General features: G+C 39.6%; 1 protein-coding gene across 1 annotated transcript in view; it reads left to right on the top strand.

The window, feature by feature from the left end:
• LOC139460866 (uncharacterized) overlaps window positions 1-27,139 on the top strand; it is a 41,056-nt gene extending 13,917 nt beyond the window's left edge. Inside the window, exons 2-7 of the mRNA XM_071242344.1 lie at window positions 7,078-7,191; window positions 10,032-10,238; window positions 10,926-11,073; window positions 12,714-12,844; window positions 23,577-23,730; window positions 27,043-27,139. Of these exons, the coding sequence (XP_071098445.1) occupies window positions 7,078-7,191; window positions 10,032-10,238; window positions 10,926-11,073; window positions 12,714-12,844; window positions 23,577-23,730; window positions 27,043-27,139 (851 nt within the window). The remainder of the gene's footprint in view (window positions 1-7,077; window positions 7,192-10,031; window positions 10,239-10,925; window positions 11,074-12,713; window positions 12,845-23,576; window positions 23,731-27,042) is intronic.
• Window positions 27,140-27,481: the final 342 nt, after the last annotated feature.

Here is a 27,481-nt window from a genome sequence, read left to right as displayed (position 1 = left end):
CCTGATTTCTTTTTTTCTCGTCAAAGGTTTCTCTAATTGCTATAAATATGAACAATGTTGTAGGTAACCTGCTCTGACACAAAATATATACATATCATGTTGAGAATTTGAGCATTATGTAAAATTATGAAAATATTTAATAGTTAATTCCTCACGATTCCTTCATGTCCCGCCCTAGCTGAGGTTGACAATTACACGTTCTCAAATCAAACGTTGCGGGCTCGAATCCCGCTGGCGACATTTGTTATCGGGAAGAATTATTTACTTTATTTTACCGTCTATTGGTTCAAGATAATGTATAGTTGACAAACAACTCTCCATTCCTGAAAAATAATGGAGCGTTCAAAATATAGATTGACGTCACATGTGTGATGAAAAATTATTTTTGCCTGGAGTCAAATATATCCAAATGGCGGTAACTCATTGGGCACTTTGGTGAACCTTATCATAATGATTCTGCGTGAGTATATCTGCTTGGTATCTTTAGCGTTGCCTATTGGAGACCCTCAGGCCATGACACAAAATTTAACTCATATTAACCTAATTCAAAGATTTGATAATGATATTGAAATATTTCGCCCAGGGCGAGAATATTTTTCTTTACTCAAAACTCATGTTTTTGTTTCGCACATACATACATACATACATACATACATACATACATACATACATACATACATTCCTTCTAGTATCATGACACAAAATGTAACTCATTTTAACTTAATTCAACTATTTTATGGCGTTATTGAAATATTTCGCCCTGGACGAGAAAGTTTGGCCTACGGGCGAGAATATTTTCCTCTGCTCAATAGTTTTAGTTTCGCAAATGCATAAAGGTGTGTCTACAAGCATGACACATGATTCAACTCATTTTAACTTAATTCAACTAATTTGTGGCGTTATTAAAATATTTCGCATGTTTTCGTCAGTCCCTTTAAAGCATTAACTAGTTGTGTGCAAAGTATATTGTATCATGTGAAATATACTTTATTTTATATCATTACATTACTTTTTAAAAAGGGCCTTTGGTTGGATGTTTCCTTTATAGAAGTTTCACAAATTTCACCTTTTTTACATATTGTAGCGATCTTTAGTGAACCCGGCCTTACCTCTCAAAACGTTTTGATAGTTTATCATACGAATTCATTCACGTGTACTCCAAATTCATTGGCGTCATTTTCCACAACATTAAAGTTTAGTTAGTTTCTTTTTCATTTCCCATTTTATGTCTCGTTGATACATCACACTGGGCAATTCAGTGACACTAGGTATGCAATATACAGGTACACGTGCGCGTATTTTAATGAAAAAACCGATTCGTCTTTCATTGCATAACGTCTGGCTGAATATCTCACATTCTAACGAAATTTCTAAAAAATCATTTAATTATAAGCGGTGTCGAACTGACCAATGGGAATTATGTTTAAAGGCGACTGGGGAAAACATTAGTGGATATTATGACACGAAAGCAACTTTTAGATGCATTGCCACTTTGGGTATGAAAATGGGAACAGTTCAGAAAAAACAGCACCCTTCTTATGATAATTTTCATATTCTCATTAGTACGTTGTATCTAATAACAGTGTGGGCCTTATTTACCGGTGATTCTACAATACCTGCTCTCGTTCAATTACAATCTACCACACCACGCGTGAATGAACAGTTATACAGGCGTTGCTGTTGGCAAAAACCCAGCCTGTATAGTCAACGAGATGTGTATCATCGTTTAATGAGTCATTCAATAAAAATATAGTCTGGAAGTTAATTTAAGGTACCGACGTTTACTACAATATCTGAAAAACTATTGGACCTACTCCAGTCAAAGTTGGTATGAGATTATTAAACAGTCATACATAACTGGATATTACCTTTCAAGACAATCGGTGCATGAATAAAAAAATCTGTCTATTTAGCTATCACTATATTTCATCAACAACCAGACCTGTTTGTCACGGGTGGAACGAGCATTCATTGTACCTGCTTGAGACATAATGCTACCCCTGCGTCACAGGGCCATATGATACAGTTGAACCAATCAACTCAACTCGAAAGGTTGCACGGGAATCACGCACGCATGAATACGGTGTTAGCGTTGGGCGTCTCAAGCAGTTATTCAATAATATCTATCCAATTATTTTTGCATTCTTTTTCGAATTTAGACAAGTCATTGCTTAATTATTTCGAAGAAAATATTTTAATATTTTCGTAGATGATTCGAGACTTTCGGGGCTGTTTCGGGTGAAAGAGAATCAAATTCTGAGCCAAGAATTGCACAATATGGACAAGATCCGATTACGACATGTAGTACAAAGCACGAACCTGAAATTCATAGACGATTCCTAGAAACACTTTGATAAACAATTTTTTTCTCACGAATCCCACGAACTACAAGAATGATTGGGAATCAAATAAAATATATTTAAGATTCTTAAGAAATGATTAAGAATATGTACGAATATGTAAGAATTCATATCCGTGGTAATTCGGGCTATTACATGTCGTAGTGAAACAGGGGTATATGTATTGCACTATTCTTGGTCCCACGAAATGCCCTCGTCGTCAGATTCGGAGTCTGTGTTGTCACCTTAGTGAACAGTATCTGGTCGGATACAGTCTTGTTTCCAATACTCTTCCTCAACTTTGATAACATGCTGAACACAGTTTGCCCAACGTACATCTGTAATTTCTCCCACCCCTTTCACGACAATCTGCTTGACGTCGGCAAGCTTGAAGGTCTTATTTTGCCGTGCGACCATATTTTTCAAATCACCCCAGATTAGTTCGATGGGATTCAAGTCACAATGGTAAGTAGGAAGTCTAAGCACTTCGTGACCGTGTTCTCTCAAAATGTTGTCGATCAAATAAGAGGGCGGTGTTTTTTTTTCTGAAGATCCAGTTGGTAGTAGTCAGTTTTTTTGGCTTTCGTGGGCCGAGCAATGCGGTTGTTGTCCAACCACTGACAGATCTCACCTTTGGTGGAATTTGAGGTTGGACAACGGTTAATAGGATCTCGACAATTGTGATAGGGAGCATTGTCCATAACCAACAAGGATTTATCAGGCAGTGCTAAGAGGAGCTGCTCCTCAACATACCCAGTGAAAACCTGACTATTCATCTCGGTATGGTAGTCTCTGCCATCTGTAGATCTGGATCTGAACACTAGATCACACCCAGGGAGGAAACCTCTATGGGAGCCTGCATGGAGGACAATCAGGCGCTCCCCTTTACCAGGGGAGATCTTGCGCTGTGGCGCTCTGGTATCTGGGTGAGACCACTGGTGAGACCACTGGTATGCAAACGAATGATATCTGGTCGTTCACACATTGCTTGTTTCGACCCTTTCGTCTTTTTGTACTGATATCCAAATTTGGAAAGGAGTTTACAAATGGTCCATTTGGAAATATCTAAGTCATGCTCTGTAAGGAGAATTTATTTTAGTTTTCGTGTTGAAATAAATTCATTTTCTCGTGTTAACTGCCGAATCACGTCCCCGACAACTTTCTTATCAAAGGAATCTAACTTTAATTTCCATTCCTGTTTTGAGATGCCCCCTAAGGGATGTGCAGGGGAGCATGTGTTTTTATGAGAGTTCAAAATCTTAGCTACGGTTTGTTCGGGAAGCTGTAACGCATGAATTGTTCTTTTCGTGTACTTTGAAATGTCAAAGAAGGGCGAACGTCTTTCACTTTCAGCCTTAAAGTATTCAAATATTTTGACAACGAAACCTTTCGCATCAGCGGAAAGATGCTTGCGCTGAGACATCATGAAATCTAATGCTAACACCATATTTGTGCGTGCGTGATTCCCGTGCAACCTTTCGAGTTGAGTTGATTGGTTCAACTGTGTCATATGGCCCTGTGACGCAGGGGTAGCATTATGCAGATGGTTGTTACAATGAATGCTCGTTCCACCCGTGACGAACAGGTCTGGTTGTTGATGAAATATAGCGATAGCTAAATAGACAGATTTTTTGTTCATGCATCGATTGTTTTTAAAGGTAATATCCAGTTATGTATGACTGTTTAATAATCTAATAGCAACTTTGACTGGGTCCAATAGCTTTTTCAGATATTGTAGTAAACGTCGGTACATTAAATTAACTTCCAGACTATATGTTTGGAGACGAGATCAAAGACGCCGCCCAATATACACAGTGTCGTCCGGTGAACTACCATCCCGCACTGTCAGTAAGACTAATGTAATCGGTACACAAATATATTTGATGCGATGCCAGTGTGGAAGGAGTTTGAATAACGTCCGCCACTGGCCACAAGAATCCTCAAAGTTTAGATTCAATCAAGAAGGCCAATGCCGTACTAAAAACCTAGTGACACAAGTAACAACGGCTGTCAATCTGTCTGCTACAGCTACCATACCATCATCCCTGTCACAACTGGCGTATTAACGGCTTATTCAAAATATTAATTTAAAAAGTTCGTTAACAGACTAACGTATACAGTATAAAAGTATACAGTCCTCTTATTTGATAAAAACAACAACACAGTAACAGTACGTCAACTGGATAATCAACTGGATGTTACATTCCTTATATCAGCTTACGGCCCTGTTTGTGAAAATATGCTCTAGACATAAGATTTAAAGACTAATAAAATCAATTGTAAGACCGCATAGACCATAAAACCGAATAAAATATGTCTTGGTATCATCTCTTGTGTATTAGATGATGGTGATGACCTGAAATGTTATAACGTTAGATTAGGAGAAACATTAAAGTGTTTTATAATACTTAGGAACATGAGCAATAAGATGTAGCAGCATAAACATGCATGGAATAGGGAAAATGGTGCAAACAAATTGAGTGAGTTGGGTTTAACGCCGCTTTTAACAGTATTCCAGTTATATCGCGGCGTGTCAGCTTAATGTGGGAGGAAAGCCCGAAGTGATGCAGGTATCAGACGTTTACCACTTCGGTGAAACCCACGAGCACGGGTATGGCGCTGACAAACCTAGAAACAGAATTGGGGCGAACCGGGATTCGAACCCACAATCATAGGTTTCTGGCGTGGCCAAGGGACGCAACTCTGCACAGCGAATCGCGGCGCCTTAGATGACTGGGCCACCCGTGCGCCGAAAACAAATTGAAATAGATTTTAATAAAACATTATTGAATTTGCAAAACTTGCAAAAGCGGTGCCCAAAAGCGTTGGACCGTGTTATGTGTGTTGTAGACTGACGACTAGCAAGTAATTGTCATGCTGTACGCATGGTTCCATATACAAATTCAGTTATACAACCGGTATGAAGCTGAGAACTGAGATGCCAAGTATAACCTGCATTCACACACGGAAGCAATATACTTGTGTGTATGCCCTCTCCTCTGAAAAATGTATCACTAAAGTATTTGCATTGTAATAAATAAAGTAATTAATAAAACTTGGCAACTTGATTGGTCTCCGACAGATATGATTTTCAGTTTTTACACCTTTGATTGATACGGATTACGTACATGTAGTCACTGTCTCTAATGTATCTGCGAGTTAGAAATTTCAAATGTCATATTATAGCACTGTTTCTAAAATAAGGCAGTTTCTTTTATCGGGTATAAATAGTTGATTCGTCTAGTCACGCAGTCATTTTCACTTGATGGAATGATTTCCACGAAACATTCCGGCAGAGAGTTTTGTATTTTATTACATACATGTATTGTTAATTGTAGAAGATATTTACATCACTATATTTATATTCACTACACGGTGAATTGTTATATATAATTTCCTGCATATTACTTTTTGAACAAAAAACCTCTATGTATACTGTAACCGGTGTCCACTGTTAAAACGGTATTAGTGCAGTCAGCCATGGTAAATGGAGAGACAATAATAAGGTGATTAATTATAGTCTGTTGCAGAATATGCGGTATAAGTGTAGTCATTTATACATATACACATTACACATATACAGATGAAATACACTATATGATACAGTGCAAGAACAAATTAGGATACGGCTTCTATTAAAAATAATTATATGATTCTGGATTTAATTAGCATATTTAATGATTACGGTCTACATACATCTTCAAACAAGTTTTACAGGCCAACACTGTTGAGATACAGCATCGGCATACTCAACTGGAGTTGTTTTCTGCCGGTCGTAAGTTCATTGTTTGACTGAGCACACTTGTGTCGGGGTTGCGATATTTCCTTCTCTTTGTTGGCAGCCTGAATTCAGAGAAAGGACTGTTAATTTCTTCTGAATGATTTCTACAAGCTTCCGAACTTGTAGATGTTGGGTCGGTTAGGACCAAACTTTTTCGGCTAATGGGTCCTTTACACAGGATGGCGACCTTTGTGCCTCTCGTGTGCGACCATAAAATTTGCCAGTTCGTCGTTGGAGGCTCAAAGGAGGCAGAATGGTTGCCTAGGTCGTTCAAATGTAGTACACAGGAGGTTCAGGCATCGCCATGGTCGCCGTCGATTTTTGAACATGTTCAAAACAGTCGCACAAAGGTTGCCGAGGAGGTTGGTTGCACAAAGGTAGGTCAAAGGCGGCAGAAGGGAGGCACAAGCATTGCCGCTGTTGCAGAATGAAGGCACAGTGGCCGCTAAATGGTCGCCAGGTAACAGATGCGTTCTGCCGAAATATTTTCCTGCCAATCATGGGCGACGCTTCTGCCTCTTTTGGGCGATCAACAGCGTGCATTGAACCATGACTTTGGCGACCATCATGCCTCCATTCGGCGACCACGGCAACCCTTGAGACACCATGACAATGCTTCTGCCTCTTTTCTGCCTCCTCTGATCTACCTGTAGTGCCCCCTCAGCCTGCCTATAAATAGAGGGCTTGTACCTGCAGTGTTTCAGTGTGGTTGCAGACGTTGAACAACTCGAGCAGTTACTGCTGAACAACTGCTGGAGCAGTTACATAGAAACATGATTTTCTGGGTTTAGGCGACCATTGAGCGTCCTGCCCATTTTTGATCGCTCAAAGGTAGCACATCGTAACGTACTAATTTTAAATACATATCTGTGATAAGTCATAATTATTGCTCAAATAAGCAAACAAACAAACAAACAAAAAGCAATTATGTTGAATGTTAATGTTTCTATTTTGCAGATGACAGCTGTCCACATTGTATTCGACGTATTGTGATGAGGGAGTTCTCTAAGGACCTTGATGAGCTTATGGGCAGCTTTAAGACCATCCGGGACAACATTGACTCATGTCGTGGTAAGTTGACCTTTGATATCACGTGAACCCCGCCATGATATTGCTGGACATACTTACTTACTTTACTTTAAAATACACCATGGGGACTCAGGGTAGAATAGAATGTGTCCCCAGCACCCCATTGCTGGTCGTAAGAGGCGACCCGTTTGCCGTGGGTCGCATCCCTGTGTTGGCTGAGGAAGGTAGTCCGGTGGTCGAGGGCACCGAGCCGGTGTAGTAGGCTCAAACGACTCCCTCTAAATTTGACGCTAAAGTCGTATAGGCCAAGGCTCACATGGCTCCCCTAGCCAGGCTCAAAACAATCCCTCTGGACTCAGCTAACTCCCCTACTGGGCCTAAATGATTCCCCTTGTTTTGAATTAAAATGATTACAGAAAACATCTGTAACATGCATGCTGTATTCTATATGTCTCTACTTTATTGTTATGATTGGTTGGTTGGTTGGTTTGTTGTTTAACGCCGCACTCAGCAATATTCCAGCTATATGACGGCGGTCTGTAAATAATCGAGTCTGGACCAGACAATCCAGTGATTGACATCATGACCATCAAACAACGCATTTGGGATCGATGACATGCATCAACCAAGTCAGCGAGCCTGACAGACGATCCTGTTAGTCGCCTTTTACGACAAGCATAGTCACCTTTTATGGAAAGCATTGGTTGCTGAAGACCTTTTCTACCCCGGAATCTTCAGGGGTAGTATGTCTTGTATACAGCAACGCACTGTATTGTATATAACCATAAGGTAGTCCGATGTCCTCTTATTATTTCTGGTATTTCTTGTAATTAGACGGTTTTAAAGTAGGATAGGAACCTCCTCCTCATTCTCAGTCAATCCTACGAATGTCCCCCTGTCCTGGGCTAACATTCTCAGTCAAGACCTCTTTATTTGTTGTGTGTATCATGAGCATCGATCCACGCAATTGGGATCGATGACATGCATCAACCAAGCCAGAGAGCCTGACCACCCGATCCCGTTAGTCGCCTTTAACGACAAGCATAGTCGCCTTTTACGACAAGAATAGTCGCCTTTTACGACAAGCATAGTCGCCTTTTACGACAAGCATAGTCGCCTTTTACGACAAGAATAGTCGCCTTTTTATTGTTATGAACAGAGCCAGCAAATGTATCTGTTCTACATATTTGCTGGGGTATAACAGTCCTGTATCCCTGGTGTTTGCATGCTGGAGATCTGATGCAATTATACACTGTCCTTGTTGACATCGTTGGTGGGGAGCATGGGTGCTGAAATGTTTTCCTTTAATCCCTACAATTGTCTGCTTCGAATCGTCCAAAAAGAAGACATTTAGAAGTTGAAGCTGAAACTGGTGATGTACCTCAACATATTGATACCTGATCAAACTCAATCCTCAATCCATTTTCACCTCCCAAACCGTTGGACAGTGACAAATAACATGCTTAAAATATAGATGCAAACAACAACGACAGGTTCCAAAGAACACGCACGCATAAACGTACGACGAAAACACTCACGCACGTCTTTGGAATTTTATACAACATAATACAAAATACAGCAGAATCGGGCAACTGAGCTGACGAGAAGCGGTCCTTTCACACAATAATCGACAATTTCAATACCACTAGCTCCAAGCGTGAGTGAGTGAGTTTAAATTTTACATCTCATCGGCAATATTGCAGCCATTTCGCGATGAGAACAAGATAATAATTTCTAAATTCCTGTCAAGAAAGGACAGTAAAATGGAAGGGTAAATATCACAATTAAACAATAAAACAAACCAGATTAAAGTTAAAACACCATTAAGTTCATAGAATAATGATATCAATTAGAAATAGGATATAAACCACCAGCAACCAAAGTTAGACCACATCACTGGAGATCATGGGGACTAACATTACTTTTGCTTCAGCAGGATTTATGTGATCACTTTGGACACCAGTGGCTGTACCATATGCTAGCCAATATTAAAACAGACACAACGTAATTTCTAAAACACTAGTTAATATTACATACTTTGATTAATATATCTATGTGTCACTGGTAGGAAGAGCTCCAAGCGAATGAGCTTCAGTGACTAGAAAGAATGTATGGAATATTCTGCCGAGCCTTCTTAAAACTCAAACGCCAGGAATCCCAGCCCTGCAACTTTTCTGCTTGGGTTGAGTCAGGAGCACCATCTCCCCGTGAGACTTGGCAAGCACACGGCGCAGGTGGGTCCACCGGAAATGGTTACCCCAGCTCCTCTAAGGACTGGCGCGCCGTCTCGGCTTGAGTTCGGCGTATGCTGAAGTGTCCCAATGTGTTTCAAACCAATTCCCTACATCGTCCATATTCGAATCCTCAAATGGTTTACTTGTACCAACGCCGTCAAAAGTAAAGTACTTCTACGAAATTGGCGTGTACCATTTCTGACCATGCACACAGACACACACACACACAGACACACACACAGACACAGACACACACACAGACACACACACACAGACACACAGACACACACACACACACACACACACACACACACACACACACACACACACACACACACACACCGCTCACCCTTACCTCCACCCCCATCCTACCAAACAATTTAAGACCCGTAGAATAGGTCTTCAGCAACCCCTACTTGCCGTAAAAGGTGACTATGCTTGTCGTAAAAGGCGACTAACGGGATCGGGTGGTCAGGCTCGCTGACTTGGCTGATGCATGGATCGATGCTCATGATATTAATCACTGGATTGTCTGGTCCAGACTCGATTATTTACAGACCCCCGTCATATAGCTGGAATATTGCTGAGTGCGGCGTTAAACAACCAACCAACCAACCAAACAATTTAAATTTTCAATCCATAATTCAGATGGACCTAAGTCGGTGATCTGGAATAGTAATAACAGACAGGATATCTCAGTGGAGGACTCGACTGGTACAGTGACAAGTATAAACCAGGCTGCCGTGTTAAAAGTGGACTATGACGATGCTATCGGTCGTATCATCTACTCCGTGACCTCAGGGAGTGTCTATTCCAATCTTCCTGATGGTTCTGACCCGATGGTTCTGGACGACAGTAAGTTGTAGTTCGTAAAACAAGAACCTTGTAAGTATCGATGATAAGGACTAGATTTACAAGGAAAACAAACTTTTTAAGCGAGTGCAAAAGGTTTGTCAAAGTTTGTCAATTGTTTTAGAGATGTTTTTTTCAGACTAAAACTCATTAAAAGGTATTTATGGAGACATGTCGTAAATAATTCATTTTCATATTTCATGCCAATGCTCATTACAGCCTGGGAAATATATATACGAATTGGTTATTGCTAGAGTAAGGGGGAAACAAAGGGAACTCAAGACATGTTTCGAAAATATAGCAGCAACTAGCTTAAGTTAGACGTGACCTTATAGACAAAGCCACCATAATGAACAGAAAAGAATCGTTGTTGGTATGGTTTATAGAATGCGAAAGGGTTTGAGTTATAAAATTATTCTTTTACAAGTTATCATACTCGGAAGGAGTCCTCATCCAAGGCTGCTCTTTGACCATATAACGATCTTTTATATGGAGTATACGTAATTTGGATATGATGGCATGCATCGACAAAGTCAGCCCCCTGTGAGGGCGTGTGGTAGCGTTCGTTCGTCACGTAGATGGCCCATAAAGGCGGCGTAAGTCGTATTCACTCATCACTGTCAACCATATCACTTCTCATGACCTATGCCCAGACTTAATGTATTTATCCGTGGTTGATTGCAGGGGGAGTCTCCGTTTTCGGACTAGCTGTCATTTCGGCCAACAAGTATATGTTTGCATCTGGAAATTTATACAAGTACGACAACGGGGTGACCACGGTGATCAACTCGGTCTTCTCAGATGAGTTCTTCAGACTTAGCTTTAACCCAACAGATGGGTGAGTTCTTCAGACTTAGTTTAACCCAACAGACGGGTGAGTTCTTCAGACTTAGCTTTAACCCAACAGACGGGTGAGTTCTTCAGACTTAGCTTTAACCCAACAGATGGGTGAGTTCTTCAGATTTAGCTTTAACCCAACAGATGGGTGAGTTCTTCAGATTTAGCTTTAACCCAACAGATGGGTGAGTTCTTCAGACTTAGCTTTAACCCAACAGACGGGTGAGTTCTTCAGACTTAGCTTTAACCCAACAGACGGGTGAGTTCTTCAGACCCAGCTAAAAGCTCAAAGGTGGATGAGTTCTTCAGACTTAAGTATAAGCATGCGGATGAATGAGCTCTTCAGACTTAAGTATAAGCTTACGGGTGGATGATTTCTTTAGACTGAAATATAAGCTTGCGGATGGATGCATTCTTCAGACTTAAGTATAAGCTCACGGATGGATGAGTTCTTCAGACTTAAGTATAAGCTTACGGATGAATGAGTTCGTCAGACTGAAATATAAGCTTATGGATCAATGAGTTCTTCAGACCTAGCTACAAGCTAACGGATGGTTGAGTTCTTCAGATTAAGGTATAAGCTCACTGATGGATGCATTCTTCAGACCTAGCTACAAGCTAACGGATGGTTGAGTTCTTCAGATTAAGGTATAAGCTCACTGATGGATGCATTCTTCAGACCTAGCTACAAGCAAACTGATGGATGAGTTCGTCAGACTTAAGTATAAGCTAATTGATGGATGAGTTCTTCAGACTTAGCTATAAGCTAATGTATCAATGAGCTCTTCAGACTTAACTATAAGCTAACGTATGGATGAGTTCTTTAGACTTAAGTATAAGCTAATTGATGGATGAGTTCTTCAGACTAAGTATAAGCTTACGGATGAATGAGTTCTTCAGCCTGGGGTAAAGGCTCACTGATGGATGCATTCTTCAGACCTAGCTACAAGCTAACTGATGGATGAGTTCGTCAGACTTAAGTATAAGCTAATTGATGGATGAGTTCTTTAGACTTAGCTATAAGCTAATGGATCAATGAGCTCTTCAGACTTAGCTATAAGCTAACGGATGGATGAGTTCTTTAGACTTAAGTATAAGCTAATTGATGGATGAGTTCTTCAGACTAAGTATAAGCTAACGGATGGATGAGTTCTTCAGATTTAGGTATAAGCTTGCGGATGGATGCATTCTTCAGTCTTAAGTAAAGGCTTACAGATGAATGAGTTCTTCAGCCTGAGGTAAAAGCTAACGGATGGATGAGGTCTTCAGACTTAAGTATAAGCTTACGGATGAATGAATTCTTCAGCCTGAGGTATAAGCTAACGGATGGATGAGTTCTTCAGACTTAAGCATAAGCTTACGAATGAATGAGTTCTTCAGCCTGAGTTATAAGCTAGCGGATGGATGCATTCTTCGGACGTAGCTACATGCTGACGGATGAATGACACTCCTCAACATTTCACCATTTGTCATCATATATATATATATATATATATATATATATATATATATATATATATATATATATATATATATATGTGTGTGTGTGTGTGGGGGGGGGGGGGGGGGGGGGGTTAAGCCTTTATTGTTGGCATAAAGCTTTGACGATGCATGTCAGTAGTTGATGATTTTCATTTGTAGGTATGTGTATTTCACAACGGCATATTTCGTTACCGCCATCTTCAGAGTGGATTGTGATGGGAATATCGATAGGGTCCATCAAACTAACCCTGATCGCATAGGGCTGTCTGGTATTGCAGTCGATGTTTCAGGTAGGTATCTATCAATACGCTACGGTTTATGCAAGTTGCGCGGCGATTCAGATACAATGAAACTCTCCAAGACACATGTGCGTTCATAATGAATTTTGGCATATTTGCGAACCCCGTTTAAGGAGTCATCTTCTTCATTTCCGGGGTCGGATGTCTGTTTGGGGATATGGGGGTTGTCGACGAAGGGAGAGGGGGTGTTTAACATCCAAGACCTGAATCACTTCGGACTTTCCTCCCACTTTAAGCTAACACACTGTGATGTAACTGGAATACTGTTTTAAGCGGCGATAAACTCACACTCCAGAGTCTTGATAAACAAAGATGTGTTTTATTATGCCAATAATATGCAGACAGGCAGACAGACAAAACTAAGCTTGAATGACTCGTGTGAAATAACAAACACAAACACAACCATAATAACAGAAACATCACCATCCTGACGAGTTGCACATAAAAACGAAACCATTCCCTTAAAATCAAGATGGATGTGATATTACTTCTTGCAATATATAACTTGAACCTCAAACAACAGAATGAAGCACGATTCTCAAATAATCGAACCTCAAACAACAGTATGAAGCACGGCTTTTTAATAACTTGAACCTCAAACAACAGTATGATATATGCATCTCTAATAACTTGAACCTCAAACAACAGTATGATATATGCCTTTCTAATAACCAGAACCTCAAACAACAGTATGAAGCACGACTCTTTAATAACTTGAACCTCAAACGACAGTATGATATATGCATCTCTAAGAACTTGAACCTCAAATAACAGTATGATATATGCCGTTCTGATAACCAGAACCTCAAACAACAGTATGATATATGTCTCTCTAAGAACTTGAACCTCAAACAACAGTCTGATATCTGTCTCGACAATAACTTTAACCTCAAACAACAATATGATATATGTTCTTCTCTATAGTAGATAGATCTATAGGCCCTATCGCCAATTCAGAAAACAAGCAAGACTGAAGACTGTAGTGAAAGTTTATAAACACGGTTCAGTTCATATATTTCATAGCGTGTTGAAGTCTCACTTGTGACAGATTGACTGCAATAAATAAGAAAATATAGCATGACATAATGTTATTTTACATTGTGGTACTATTACAACTTTATGTAACAAACTTCACCAATAAAGATATATTTTTACAAAGTCTACAACTTTGAAATTCTGGAGAACCGAAACATGTCAGTCAAGTCATATAACCAATATTTCTACAAATAAGCATTTACTGTTAAATAATAAGTTTGAAAAGCTCTCGCAAAACAACCTGTTGCAAAATCTAAATAACGTGACTGAATACTATAGAAAGTGCTGCTTATAAGTTAATAATACTTACACAAAATGCTTCTAAGCAAAGACTGCTAATAAAGTAATTCATACCGTTTGTAGACCATCTATTCTTCCAAAAGAATAACCCACATGGCAATGATGGCAGGCAGGCCAGCGACATACTTCCAAAATAAAACCTACCAGCAGTTATCCCCCTTTGTAACCACGAAAATTGCAACCCACTAAACAACAAACTTGACAATAAATCACTGCTATTTGAACTAGGGTTAATCATAGCAATTCTCCGACAATCTATCTGGAACACATAAATACCAAATAATAATTTTATCATTTTGGCCGTAACACACTGGCCCCCTAATTGGGATGATTAAATCATACCAATTACAAATATGAACACAATGAATCTTGGAGAAATATTTCCATATGAAATGTTCACTCAGTCAATATTGTGTCTCATTCGAAGACACTTTGTTACCTTGGTAACCAAATGTTTACCGACAATCACAGGATTGCAACAACAGACAGCAATTGCACTAGGGAAGTCGATTCTAAGCAAATGTCCACTTTGAGATAAGTTGAAAAGGTCACCACAATGTCACAATGACCTATGCCTTCAATTCACAGTCTGCTTCCAACAGTAAGCACAGCTTATCAATGGGACGAACCAGTTCTGACGACTTGGTTCTCACTTTAACACTGCGAACAAAGCCTTTGTTATCCACTACTTTGCCCATAGCCCACATATTTCTTGGTGAGGAATCCATAAGAAGGACAATATCCCCAACACATACATTTTTCTTTGGTACTAACCACTTTCGCCTTTCTTGAAGCAATGGCAAGTACTCCTTGACCCATCTTCCCCAAAAGATATCGGCATATACTGTACTTGACGCCACTTTCGTCTCGCAATATTGTCATCCTTGTGAAACATGCCCGGGGGTAAGACTTCTCCAGCTGTATGTAGTAATAGATGGCTTGGTGTAAGAAGTGTCAGGTCATTTGGATCAGACGATAACTCTGTAATCGGTCTGCCATTCAATATAGCCTCAACTTCACAAAATAAAGTTTGCAATGCTTCATCATCCAAATGGACTACTTGAGTATGTAGTAAGGAACAGAGTACCTTTCTCACTGAGCGTATCAAACGTTCCCACACACCTCCATGGTGAGATCCCAGGGGAGGATTGAACTTCCAGCTAATGTGTTTCTGCAAGAGCTCTTTGCAGATCTGTTCATGATTCCATGAATTAATTGATTCTCGAAGCTCTTTTTCACACCCTACTAAATTTGTGCCATTATCTGATCGAATAACTTTCGGCATACCTCTTCTGGCAACAAATCTCCTGATGGCATTAATACAAGAACTTGTGTCGAGGGTACACGCTACCTCGAGGTGAATTGCCCATATCGATAAGCAAGTAAAGAGTACTCCATATCGTTTGACAAGTGATCGACCTCGCTTGACATAGAATGGTCCAAAGAAGTCCATGCCAACCCGAGTAAAGGGTGGCTCTTCAGGAGTCAGTCGGTCGTCGGGTAGATTTGCCATCTTTTGGTTTCCTTCTTGTGCTCTATACCTTCTACAAATCACACATTTGGATAACAGTCTCTTAATGATGGATCCAGCACAACGGTATCCTCTCTGGGCAACAAAATAGGGTGCTTTGCATCATAGGAAATATCTGCATGATCAAGACGACCTCCAACTCTAAGAATACCATCAATGATGATAGGGTCTAACTTGTATATAGCACTTGATCTTTTGACAGATTTACACCGCCCATGTTGTGATGACCTTAGTGCTTCTATCTCGCTTGAGAAATGCTGATGCTGTATGTAGCTGATCAATGATTTTTCTGCTTCATTAATCAATTCTGGTGTCAAAGGCAAGGACTGCATCCCATTCCAACCCATTTTGTTTCCAACTGTGTTTGAACTTTTCAACTTTTTCTTTCTCACACAGTGATGGAGATAACTTCTTACAAGTAGAAGGCAAGCTGTAGCCCTTTTCAGTTTGGCCCAACTTGAATAGTAGTTCAAAAGCTTTGTCATGGCATCTTGTGACTTTTTGACAATAGTAGCATGTACAGGCTTCTTTTTCTTCACTTCAGCATCATCCGCACTTAATGAAATTGAGCCTCTAAATTCCACAGAAACTGTGGACCATGAATCCAGTAGTCTGCTTTAAGGAATTGTTTCATATTCAAACCTCTTGATGCTGCATCTGCTGGATTTCGTTGTGAATCAATGTACCTCCACTGTTCTTTCTTGGAACCTTCTCTGATCACTGTAATTCGATTGGCGACAAAAGTGTGGAATCGTGCTGTTTCGTTGGTTACGTAGCGTAAAACAGCCATACTGTCTGTCCAAAACCATACTCTGTCAAACGAGTAATCTATGTCGGCAAGTATCTGTGTGCTTAGACGGACTGCCACAGTTGCTGCAGTAAGTTCCAGTCTTGGTATAGTCATCTTCTTCAAAGGAGCGACACGTGATTTTGGAGTGATAAGTGTACAATGTGATTCATTCTTCCCATTACAGAGCCGAATGTACGCTACTACCCCATATCCATATTCACAGGCATCTGAAAACATATGTAACTCACACCATGTTACATCTCTGAATTCTGATGGTTTGTAACATCTTGGTATAGACATAGTTTCTAGTTGTGGAAGGCAATCCAGCCACTGTATCCAACTAAGTTGACAATCTTCGGGTATTAGTTCATCCCAGCTGTTTCCTTGACGACAGAGATTCTGTTGCAGAGGTTTGGCTTTCAAAATAAATGGAGCAGCGAATCCCAGTGGATCATATACAGAGCTGATGACAGATAGCAGACCTCTTCTTGTATGTGGCTTGTCCTTGATCTGCATTTTAAATCCAAAAGTATCTGACTCAACTGTCCAATACACACCCAATGCACGTTCAGAAGGGATATCTTCACAAGACAAATTCAGGTTTTTGACATCCTTGGCTCGTTCATCAACAGGTACAGATTCTAACACCGCATGATTGTTACTAATCCATTTTGTCAGTCTGAATCCTCCGAGAAGACACAAAGTGTGTGCATTATGGATAAGTGAAATGGCCTTAGCTTCATTAGCAACTGATGATAGGTAGTCATCCACATAAAAACTCTTCATAATTCTGTCTGCAATATCTGCGTCAAACAGTGTTTGATCGATAGCTGTTTGTCTAAGTGCTGCATTTGAGCAACTGGGTGAAGAGATAGCTCCAAATAAATGTACTAACATTCTGTAGACAACTGGTTCTCTAGAAATGTCTCCATTAGGCCCCTAGTAAAAACGTAGACAATCACAGTCTTCCTTAGGTACCCTAACTTGATAAAACATTGATTCTATGTCGGCCATTATAGCTATTGGTTCCTGTCGAAAACGTAGAAGAATGCCAGTCAAACTATTCATCAAGTCTGGACCACTTAGGAGCTGATTATTCAAAGACACTCCTTCATATGTAGCGGTGCAGTCAAAGACGACACGTATCTTGTCAGGCTTGCGAGGGTGGTATACCCCGTGGTGTGGTATATACCAGACTCTACCGTCCTCCCTGTCCAACTCCTCGTCAGGAACTCTCTCTGCATAACCCTTGTCAAGAATGTTTGCCATGGAATCTGTGTAGAATTCAATGTTCTTTGTTAGTTTCCTCTTCAAGGCACCAAGTCGCTGCTGAGCTTGATTGTGGTTGTGGCAGTTTAACATCATCTTTCCTGAATGGAAGATTCAGGTAATAATCTTTTTGTTCAATAGTATCATGCATTTTCTTCATAAATCTCCTATCTTCCTTGGAGTATTCTTTCTTATCATCTGCTATACGTTCAGAGAAGTGAAAGGTCATTGATTGCCTAACCAGGTGTTCAAGTTGTTCAACTTCTTGAATGGCAAGTACTTCTGTTCTGTTGACAAAACAAATTGTGTGCTCTTCCTCTGTGGACTCCATGTCGTCTGAAAATCTAACAACATTCCACACAATCCAACCTAGCATAGTCTTTGCTGCATGCGGGGTGCCACGAGGACCTGTTTTTAATTCAAATGGTGTGTAAGCATCGGGGACATTGTTTCCAATTAATAGTCCAATTTCTGCATCCAACTCTGGAAGCTCTAGGTCACTTAAGTGAGACCAGTGAGAAATATCATTCTCTGTAGGTATGTGACTATTTGACACAGGCATCATAGCTTTAGTGTAGACCTTTGGCAGTCTGATCGAGTTCTCCATTTGTAAATCACAAACTTCCAGTCCATTAATAGCATAGGTCTGCATTGTATGCGGAGTTCCCATAGTTTCTATGGTGATTTTCATTCTTTTCCCATGAACACCAAGTTCCTTTCTTAACTTCCCTGTACAGAAGGAGACGCTGCTCCCTGGGTCCAGAAATGCATAGGTTTTCACTGTCTTCAAACCATCCTTCATCTTGACAACCACGGGAATGATAGCCATAGCACAATCAATGTCACTGATCCCCTTATCAGAATCACATAGGCTGGGATGCTCTGCACAGGCACTTGCAATGGTCTTTTCACTTGTCACGGAATGGTCTGTCTTAGAGTTCTGTTCAGAGTTTCGAAAGTCTTGGTTCTCCATATGCAGTAAAGTTTGGTGCCGACCTTGACACTGATTACACCTGGCCTTGAAATAGCAAGTCCTACTAAGATGACCTCTCTTAAGGCATCTGAAACAAAGACCTTTTGTTTTCAGGAAAGAAATTCTTTCTGCATAAGGTTTTCCTGTTAACTTCTCACACCTCACAAGACTGTGCTGTTGGGAATAACAATACAAACAGGGTTTTCGCAATGATCTGGTTTCAAAGGGATATAAGCTACCATTCCTGCCACTCTGATTACCAGTTGTGTTATCATCTTGTGTCTGTTCCTCTGTCTCAAGTGTATTAACCTGACTAGCAGCAAAGGTATACTTAGTCTTGTTTGCAGATACTGTTTTTCTTGTGCACTATCTCATCCTTTCTTAGCGCATCTTTTCCAAACATGGGATCATTCGCCTTTCTGGCCTCATTCTTCACAAAGTCCACTAGATTGTCAAAACTTACAGTTCTCTTCCGCTCTCTCAAGTTCTGTACTACACCCCTGAACTTCTCCTGATACTGATAGGGTAGTTTTCCAACTATTCTCTTAATGTTCTCAGAAAAGTCAAGTACTCTGACATAAGGCATACTTTGCACTGCATTTTGACATTCACACAGGAAAATTGAGAAATCATCAAGAGCTTTGGCATTATCAGCTTTAATAAGTGGCCAATCTAACACTTTTTTCACAAAGGCATTCACTATGGTCTCTTCATTTCCATAGCGTTCTTCAAGTTCTTTTAATGCAGCTGGATATCCCTGCTCCGAATCTAAATAGCCATAGCCGCTGACAATCTTGTTCGCTTCCCCAGAAGTGAACTGCTCTAAATAGTTCATCTTCTCATCCTCACATTCTGAATTCATCACAATTTTAGTTCTGAACTGTCTCATGAATTTGCGGTACTCGAGTGGATTCCCGCTAAACTTTTTGATGTCAGGAACTGGTTTCCGCAATTGTCGAACCACTGACAATATAACCTCGTCAGTATGAACAGGTCGTGAGGAAGATACACTTTCTTGTTCATCAGGCGACTGAACAAAGATACGACTATCACTACGTCTGGATGTGTTCTGACCTGTATATCTCCTCTCCCTATGACCTAGCTCATGCTCTTCTATGTCGTTTCTATCATCACGACGTCTGGATGTGTTCTGACCTGTATATCTCCTCTCCCTATGACCTAGCTCATGCTCTTCTATGTCGTTTCTATCATCACGACGATCAAGAACAGAATTCTTCGCCTCTGTGATAGCTAGTTCCGTGTTCAACTCAAGTTTTTCTTCTTCAATCTTAAGTTTCAATTTCCTAAGTTCTAGATCCTGTTTTCTCTCTAATGCAACTGCCCTTGCCGACAGTTCGGCACTCTTCTGTTCCTCCCTGAGCAGTGCTGAGGCTACTGAACTCACCCTTGAAACAAGTGATCTGTTACTTCTACTTGTCCTGGACCTTACTTCATACCTCGCCAAATTAACAGATTCAATGCGTTCTTTGTCCTTAATTTGTAGCCATGTAGTAACTATCTTTGAAGCTGTAAAGATGCTCACTCTTTGTTCTTAAAACCATTTTGAAGTCTGGCACTATGTCACACTGCAAACATAATTCTTCATAGTCACACTTGGATTGCATAAACTCTTCATATGTGAATAGCCAGTCTCTATAAGCACCTTGTACATAACAATAATCATCTTCATTTAGCATCAAAGAATCAATATGTTCTTCTACTTGTTTGAAGTTCTTACAAATACCACGTATTTTCTTTTCTTTTGTTTCCATGCGGTATTGAAGACCTTTCTCTGTCTCTTTTCTAATCCTAGCCCCTGCTCTACCATCAGTACTTGTGAGATTATCATCATTGGTCTGAGATTTCTTTTCGTCGTTACTCATGTTTGGGTAAAACGTCAATATTTGTTTTTCTCTATGGTAGATAGATCTATAGGCCCTATCGCCAATTCAGAAAACAAGCAAGACTGAAGACTGTAGTGAAAGTTTATAAACACGGTTCAGTTCATATATTTCATAGCGTGTTGAAGTCTCACTTGTGACAGATTGACTGCAATAAATAAGAAAATATAGCATGACATAATGCTATTTTACATTGTGGTACTATTACAACTTTATGTAACAAACTTCACCAATAAAGATATATTTTTACAAAGTCTACAACTTTGAAATTCTGGAGAACCGAAACATGTCAGTCAAGTCATATAGCCAATATTTCTATAAATAAGCATTTACTGTTAAATAATAAGTTGAAAAGCCCTCGCAAAACAACCTGTTGCAAAATCTATTTTTAACACCTCGTGCAAAGCGAGCGAGTTTTGAATGCAGCAAACAGCTTCGAAAGCCTTGTGAAAATACAGACTAAATAACGTGACTGAATACTATAGAAAGTGCTGCTTATAAGTTAATAATACCAACACAAAATGCTTCTAAGCAAAGACTGCTAATAAAGTAATTCATACCGTTTGTAGACCATCTATTCTTCCAAAAGAATAACCCACATTGCAATTCCAAAATAAAACCCACAGCAGTTATCCCCCTTTGTAACCACGAAAATTGTAGCCCGCTAAAAAACAAACTTGACAATAAATCACTGCTATTTGAACTAGGGTTAATCATAGCAATTCTCCGACAATCTATCTGGAACACATAAATACCAAATAATAATTTTATCATTTTGGCCGTAACAATATATGTCTCCACAATAACTTAAACCTCAAACAACAATATAATATATGTCTCTACAATAACTCAAACCTCTAACAACAATATGATATATGTCTCTACAATAACTTAAACCTCTAACAACAATATGATATATGTCTCTACAATAACTAAAAACCTCAAACAACGATATGATATATATCTCTACAATAACTTAAATCCCTACCAACAATATGATATATGTCTCTACAAGAAATTAAACCTCTAACAACAGTATGATATAAGTCTCTACAATAACTTAAACATCTAACAACAATATCATATATGTCTCTACAATAACTTAAACCTTAAACAACAATATGATATATGTCGACGTCTCTACAATAACTTAAACCTCAAACAACAATATGATATATGTCTCTACAATAACTTAAACCTCTAACAACAATATGATATAAGCCTCTACAATAACTTAAACCTCTAACAACAATATGATATATGTCTCTACAATAACTTAAACCTTAAACAACAGAATGATATAAGTCTCTTCAATAACTTAAACCTCTAACAACAATATGATATAAGTATCTACAATAACTTAAACCTTAAACAACAATATGATATATGTCTCTACAATAACTTAAACCTCTATCAACAATATGATATAAGTATCTACAATCACTTAAACCTCTAACAACAGTATGATGCAAGTATCTACAATAACTTAAACCTCTAACAACAATATGATATGTGTCTCTACAATAACTTAAACCTCTAACAACAGTATGATATATGTCTCTACAAGAACTAAAACCTCAAACAACAATATGATATCTGTCTCTACAATAACTTAAACCTCTAACAACAAGATGATATATTTCTCTACAATAACTTAAACCCCAAACAACAGTATGATATAAGTCTCTACAATAACTTAAACATCTAACCACAATATGATATATGTCTCCACAAGAACTTAAACCTCTAACAACAATATGATATAAGTCTCTACAAGAACTTAAACCTCAAACAACAATATGATATATGTCACTGCAATAACTTAAACCTCTAACAACAATATGATATATGTCGCTGCAATCACTTAAACCTCTAACAACAATATGATATATGTCACTGCAATAACTTAAACCTCTAACAACAGTACGATATAAGTCTCTACAATAACTTAAACCTCTAACAACAGTACGATATAAGTCTCTACAATAACTTAAACCTCTAACAACAATATGATATATGTCTCCACAAGGACTTAAACCTCTAACAACAATATAATATATGTCTCTACAATAACTAAAACCTCTAACAGCAGTATGATATAAGTCTCTACAATAACTTAAACCTCTAACAACAATATGATATATGTCTCTTCAAGAACTGAAACCTCTAACAACAATATGATATATGCCTCTACAATAACTAAAACCTCAAACAACTGTATGATATATACATCTACAATAACGTGATACAACAGTATGATATATGTCACTACAATAACTTGAACCTCAAACGACAAGCGACGTACATATACGTGTGGGTGTTGGTGTCGCTGCTTGTACTAGTCCGGACTGATGCCGAGTTTAAGTGCAAGTTCACTGAGATACCATGCCGCAGTTTAACATGAATACCCCACTCAGACACAGTATGCTGACTCCTAGCCGACCAGTCCTTGTTATAGCCCCTTAATGCCGAGCGCCAGACAGGGTAACAACAAGTACCATCTTTTAACGTCTTTTTGGTATGACTCGGTCGGGGATCGAACCCCGGACCTTCCGCTCTCCGGGCGGACGCTCTACTACTAGACCACGGAGGCGGTCCGACAGAGCATCAATGCAATATATATATATCAAAATGATCTGTAAAACTAAAATTCCAGTACGTGAATCTTGATTTCTCGTTGTCATAATCAATAGCTGCGAAAGGAATTGAGAGCAATATTCAACCTTTGTGAGTCCACATGATTTTTTAATTATAAATTCTTTCTAACAGCGTTAAATAATTTTAGATTTCTAATGCTTCGGTCCTGCCTTAGTGGCATATGTTGTTCCTCTAAGGCAGGTGAATTTGTTTGACATTCTGTTCACCAAAAACAGTAAAATAATTCCAATTCGTTTAACCATCACTAATGACACAACTGCTTTCAGCTCAGGAAGTATACTACACGGAGTATCAACCTCCAACACTCTCCAAATATAACCTGGAGACAATGGTGGAAACCTTTGTCATGGACTTACGTGCGACTGTCCAAGACATTTATATTGAAGGAGACAGCTTATTCATTGCTTACAATGTCATTGGGTAAGCATTCTAAGGTATACTTTATAACCCTGCTTCAGAATCCGGGTTAGAATTGGTCCCCAGCAATTTGTGCTGGTCGTGGCGACCAAATGGATCGGGTGGCCATGGTCAGGTTGATGACGTGTAAGCATAATCTGAAGGCCCGGATCTTTGCTTGTGGAATCCATCACTGCATTGATGTCTTTTCTATAGGCCACCGTCCCAGAGCTGGAATATTGCTAAGTGCAAGTGGTAAACAACAAACAAACATAAAAACATAAATAGTTGTCAGTAGGTGGTCGCATAGGCGTAGATGTAGAGGGAGTAGTTGTAGATGTAGAGGGAAAAGTTGTAGGTGTAGAGGGAGTAGATGTAGAGGGAATAGATGTACATGTAGATGTAGAGGTAGTAGATGTAAATGTAGAGGGAGTAATTGTAGATGTAGAGGGTTTAGATGTAGATGTAGAGGGAGTAGGTGTAGTGGTAGTTGTAGATGTAGAGGAAGTAGTTGTAGACGTAGAGGGAGTAATTGAAGAGGGAGTAGTTGTAGATGTAGAGGGAGTAGTTGTAGATGTAGAGGGAGTAGTTGTAGATGTAGATGGAGTAGATGTATATGTAGAAGGAGTTGTTGTAGATGTAGTGGTAGTAGTTGTAGACGTAGAGGGAGTAGTTGTAGATGTAGAGGGAGTAGTTGTAGATGTAGATGGAGTAGATGTATATGTAGAAGGAGTTGTTGTAGATGTAGTGGTAGTAGTTGTAGATGTAGAGGGAGTAGTTGTAGATGTAGATGGAGTAGATGTATATGTAGAAGGAGTTGTTGTAGATGTAGTGGTAGTAGTTGTAGACGTAGAGGGAGTTGTTGTAGATGTAGTGGTAGTAGTTGTAGATGTAGAGGGAGTAGTTGTAGATGTAGATGGAGTAGATGTATATGTAGAAGGAGTTGTTGTAGATGTAGTGGTAGTAGTTGTCGATATAGATGGAGTAGTTGTAGATGTAGATGGAGTAGATGTATATGTAGAAGGAGTTGTTGTAGATGTAGTGGTAGTAGTTGTAGACGTAGAGGGAGTAGTTGTAGATGTAGTGGTAGTAGTTGTAGATGTAGAGGGAGTAGTTGTAGATGTAGAGGGAGTAGTTGTAGATGTAGTGGTAGTAGTTGTAGACGTAGAGGGAGTAGTTGTAGATGTAGAAGGAGTTGTTGTAGATGTAGTGGTAGTAGTTGTAGATGTAGAGGGAGTAGTTGTAGATGTAGTGGTAGTAGTTGTAGACGTAGAGGGAGTAGTTGTAGATGTAGAGGGAGTAGTTGTAGATGTAGAGGGAAAAGTTGTAGGTGTAGAGGGAGTAGATGTAGAGGGAATAGATGTACATGTAGATGTAGAGGTAGTAGATGTAAATGTAGAGGGAGTAATTGTAGATGTAGAGGGTTTAGATGTAGATGTAGAGGGAGTAGGTGTAGTGGTAGTTGTAGATGTAGAGGAAGTAGTTGTAGACGTAGAGGGAGTAATTGAAGAGGGAGTAGTTGTAGATGTAGAGGGAGTAGTTGTAGATGTAGAGGGAGTAGTTGTAGATGTAGATGGAGTAGATGTATATGTAGAAGGAGTTGTTGTAGATGTAGTGGTAGTAGTTGTAGACGTAGAGGGAGTAGTTGTAGATGTAGAGGGAGTAGTTGTAGATGTAGATGGAGTAGATGTATATGTAGAAGGAGTTGTTGTAGATGTAGTGGTAGTAGTTGTAGATGTAGAGGGAGTAGTTGTAGATGTAGATGGAGTAGATGTATATGTAGAAGGAGTTGTTGTAGATGTAGTGGTAGTAGTTGTAGACGTAGAGGGAGTTGTTGTAGATGTAGTGGTAGTAGTTGTAGATGTAGAGGGAGTAGTTGTAGATGTAGATGGAGTAGATGTATATGTAGAAGGAGTTGTTGTAGATGTAGTGGTAGTAGTTGTCGATATAGATGGAGTAGTTGTAGATGTAGATGGAGTAGATGTATATGTAGAAGGAGTTGTTGTAGATGTAGTGGTAGTAGTTGTAGACGTAGAGGGAGTAGTTGTAGATGTAGTGGTAGTAGTTGTAGATGTAGAGGGAGTAGTTGTAGATGTAGAGGGAGTAGTTGTAGATGTAGTGGTAGTAGTTGTAGACGTAGAGGGAGTAGTTGTAGATGTAGAAGGAGTTGTTGTAGATGTAGTGGTAGTAGTTGTAGATGTAGAGGGAGTAGTTGTAGATGTAGTGGTAGTAGTTGTAGACGTAGAGGGAGTAGTTGTAGATGTAGAGGGAGTAGTTGTAGATGTAGAGGGAGTAGTTGTAGATGTAGTGGTAGTAGTTATAGATGTAGAGGGAGTAGTTGTAGATGTAGTGGTAGTAGTTGTAGACGTAGAGGGAGTAGTTGTAGATGTAGAGGGAGTAGTTGTAGATGTAGAGGGAGTAGTTGTAGATGTAGTGGTAGTAGTTGTAGACGTAGAGGGAGTAGTTGTAGATGTAGAGGGAGTAGATGCAGTTGTAGAGGGAGTACTTGTGAGTGTAGAGGGAGTAGTTGTAGATGTAGTGGAAGTAGTTTGTAGGTGTAGAGGAGGTATATTTAGTAGGAGTACATGCAGATGAAGAGGTGAAGTTGTAGAGGGGTTTGTTTCAGATGTAGAAGTTGTGGATGTTGTGGAGTTGTGGATGAAGCGGTGAGAAGTTGTTGATGTAGAGGAAGTAGTTGTAGATATAGAGGGAGTAGTTGTAGACGTAGATTGAGTAGATGTAGATGTAGGCGGTGTCGTTGTAGAGGTCGATGGAGAGTGATTAGTTGTAGATGTAGTAGTTGTTGATGAAGAGGGAGAAGTTGTAGATGGAGTCGTTGTAGATGTAGTGGGAGGACTTGTAGATGTAGAGGGAGTAGTGGTAGATGTTGTAGAAGTATTTGTAGATATATATGGAGTTTTTGTAGATGGAGTAGTTGTCGATGTAGAGGTACTATTTGTAAATGTAGAGCTTTTAGAGTAGTTAGAGAGATGCTGACGGAGTTCGCTGTAGATGTAGACGGGATAGCTGTAGATGTAGAGGCAGAATTAGAGGCAGGGGGTTTCTTCTGGATCTAGATGTATAGCTGTTTTTGTAGAGGGTGCGACTGTATATGTGGCTCAGCATTTCTAACTTGAAATGAAAAGATTAATTTGTTTTAATTCAATTTAACACCCCAAGTTACTGACATAATACAACGTTCAATTCCATGTTTGTTTCATTCATTAAGACATGACTATGAGTTGACTCCGCTGCTTCTATCATCTAACAGTCAGGACAGATAAAATTGTGATAGTTATGAAACTCTGTTCACCATTCAAATCATGATCTTTGCAGTGTCATTGAAGAATGGTCACTAGTGTCCCGATCTACTGTTCGGAACCTCCCGAACGCACCTACCTCGAGGCCGACCGTGGCTGCATGGCTCGAGTAAGTGAGTGGTTCTGGCCAACATGTGCCCCTCTACTTGAATAAAGCATTCATCGACATCATATTGGAGTCTTATTTCTGGATAATCTGTGAGGTGAGGTGAGGTGAAATTGGGTTTAACGTCGCGTCCAAGATTTTTGCACTTATATAGCGACGTGCATGTACGTGTACGTGTATGTGTATGTGTATGCGTTTGTGTGGCTGCTTGTACTAGTCCGGACTGATGCCGATTTATAGTGCTAGCTCACTGAGATACCATGCCGCAGTTTAACATGAATACCCCACTCAGACACAGTATACTGACTCCGAGCCGACCAGTCCTTGTTTAAGCCCCTCAATGCCGAGC

The sequence above is a fragment of the Haliotis cracherodii genome, unplaced genomic scaffold (genome assembly GCF_022045235.1).
Source record: "Haliotis cracherodii isolate W230 unplaced genomic scaffold, xgHalCrac1.p SCAF_14, whole genome shotgun sequence".
NCBI classification, from domain to species: Eukaryota; Metazoa; Mollusca; class Gastropoda; order Lepetellida; family Haliotidae; genus Haliotis; species Haliotis cracherodii.
This window is presented reverse-complemented; position numbering and strand designations above follow the sequence as displayed.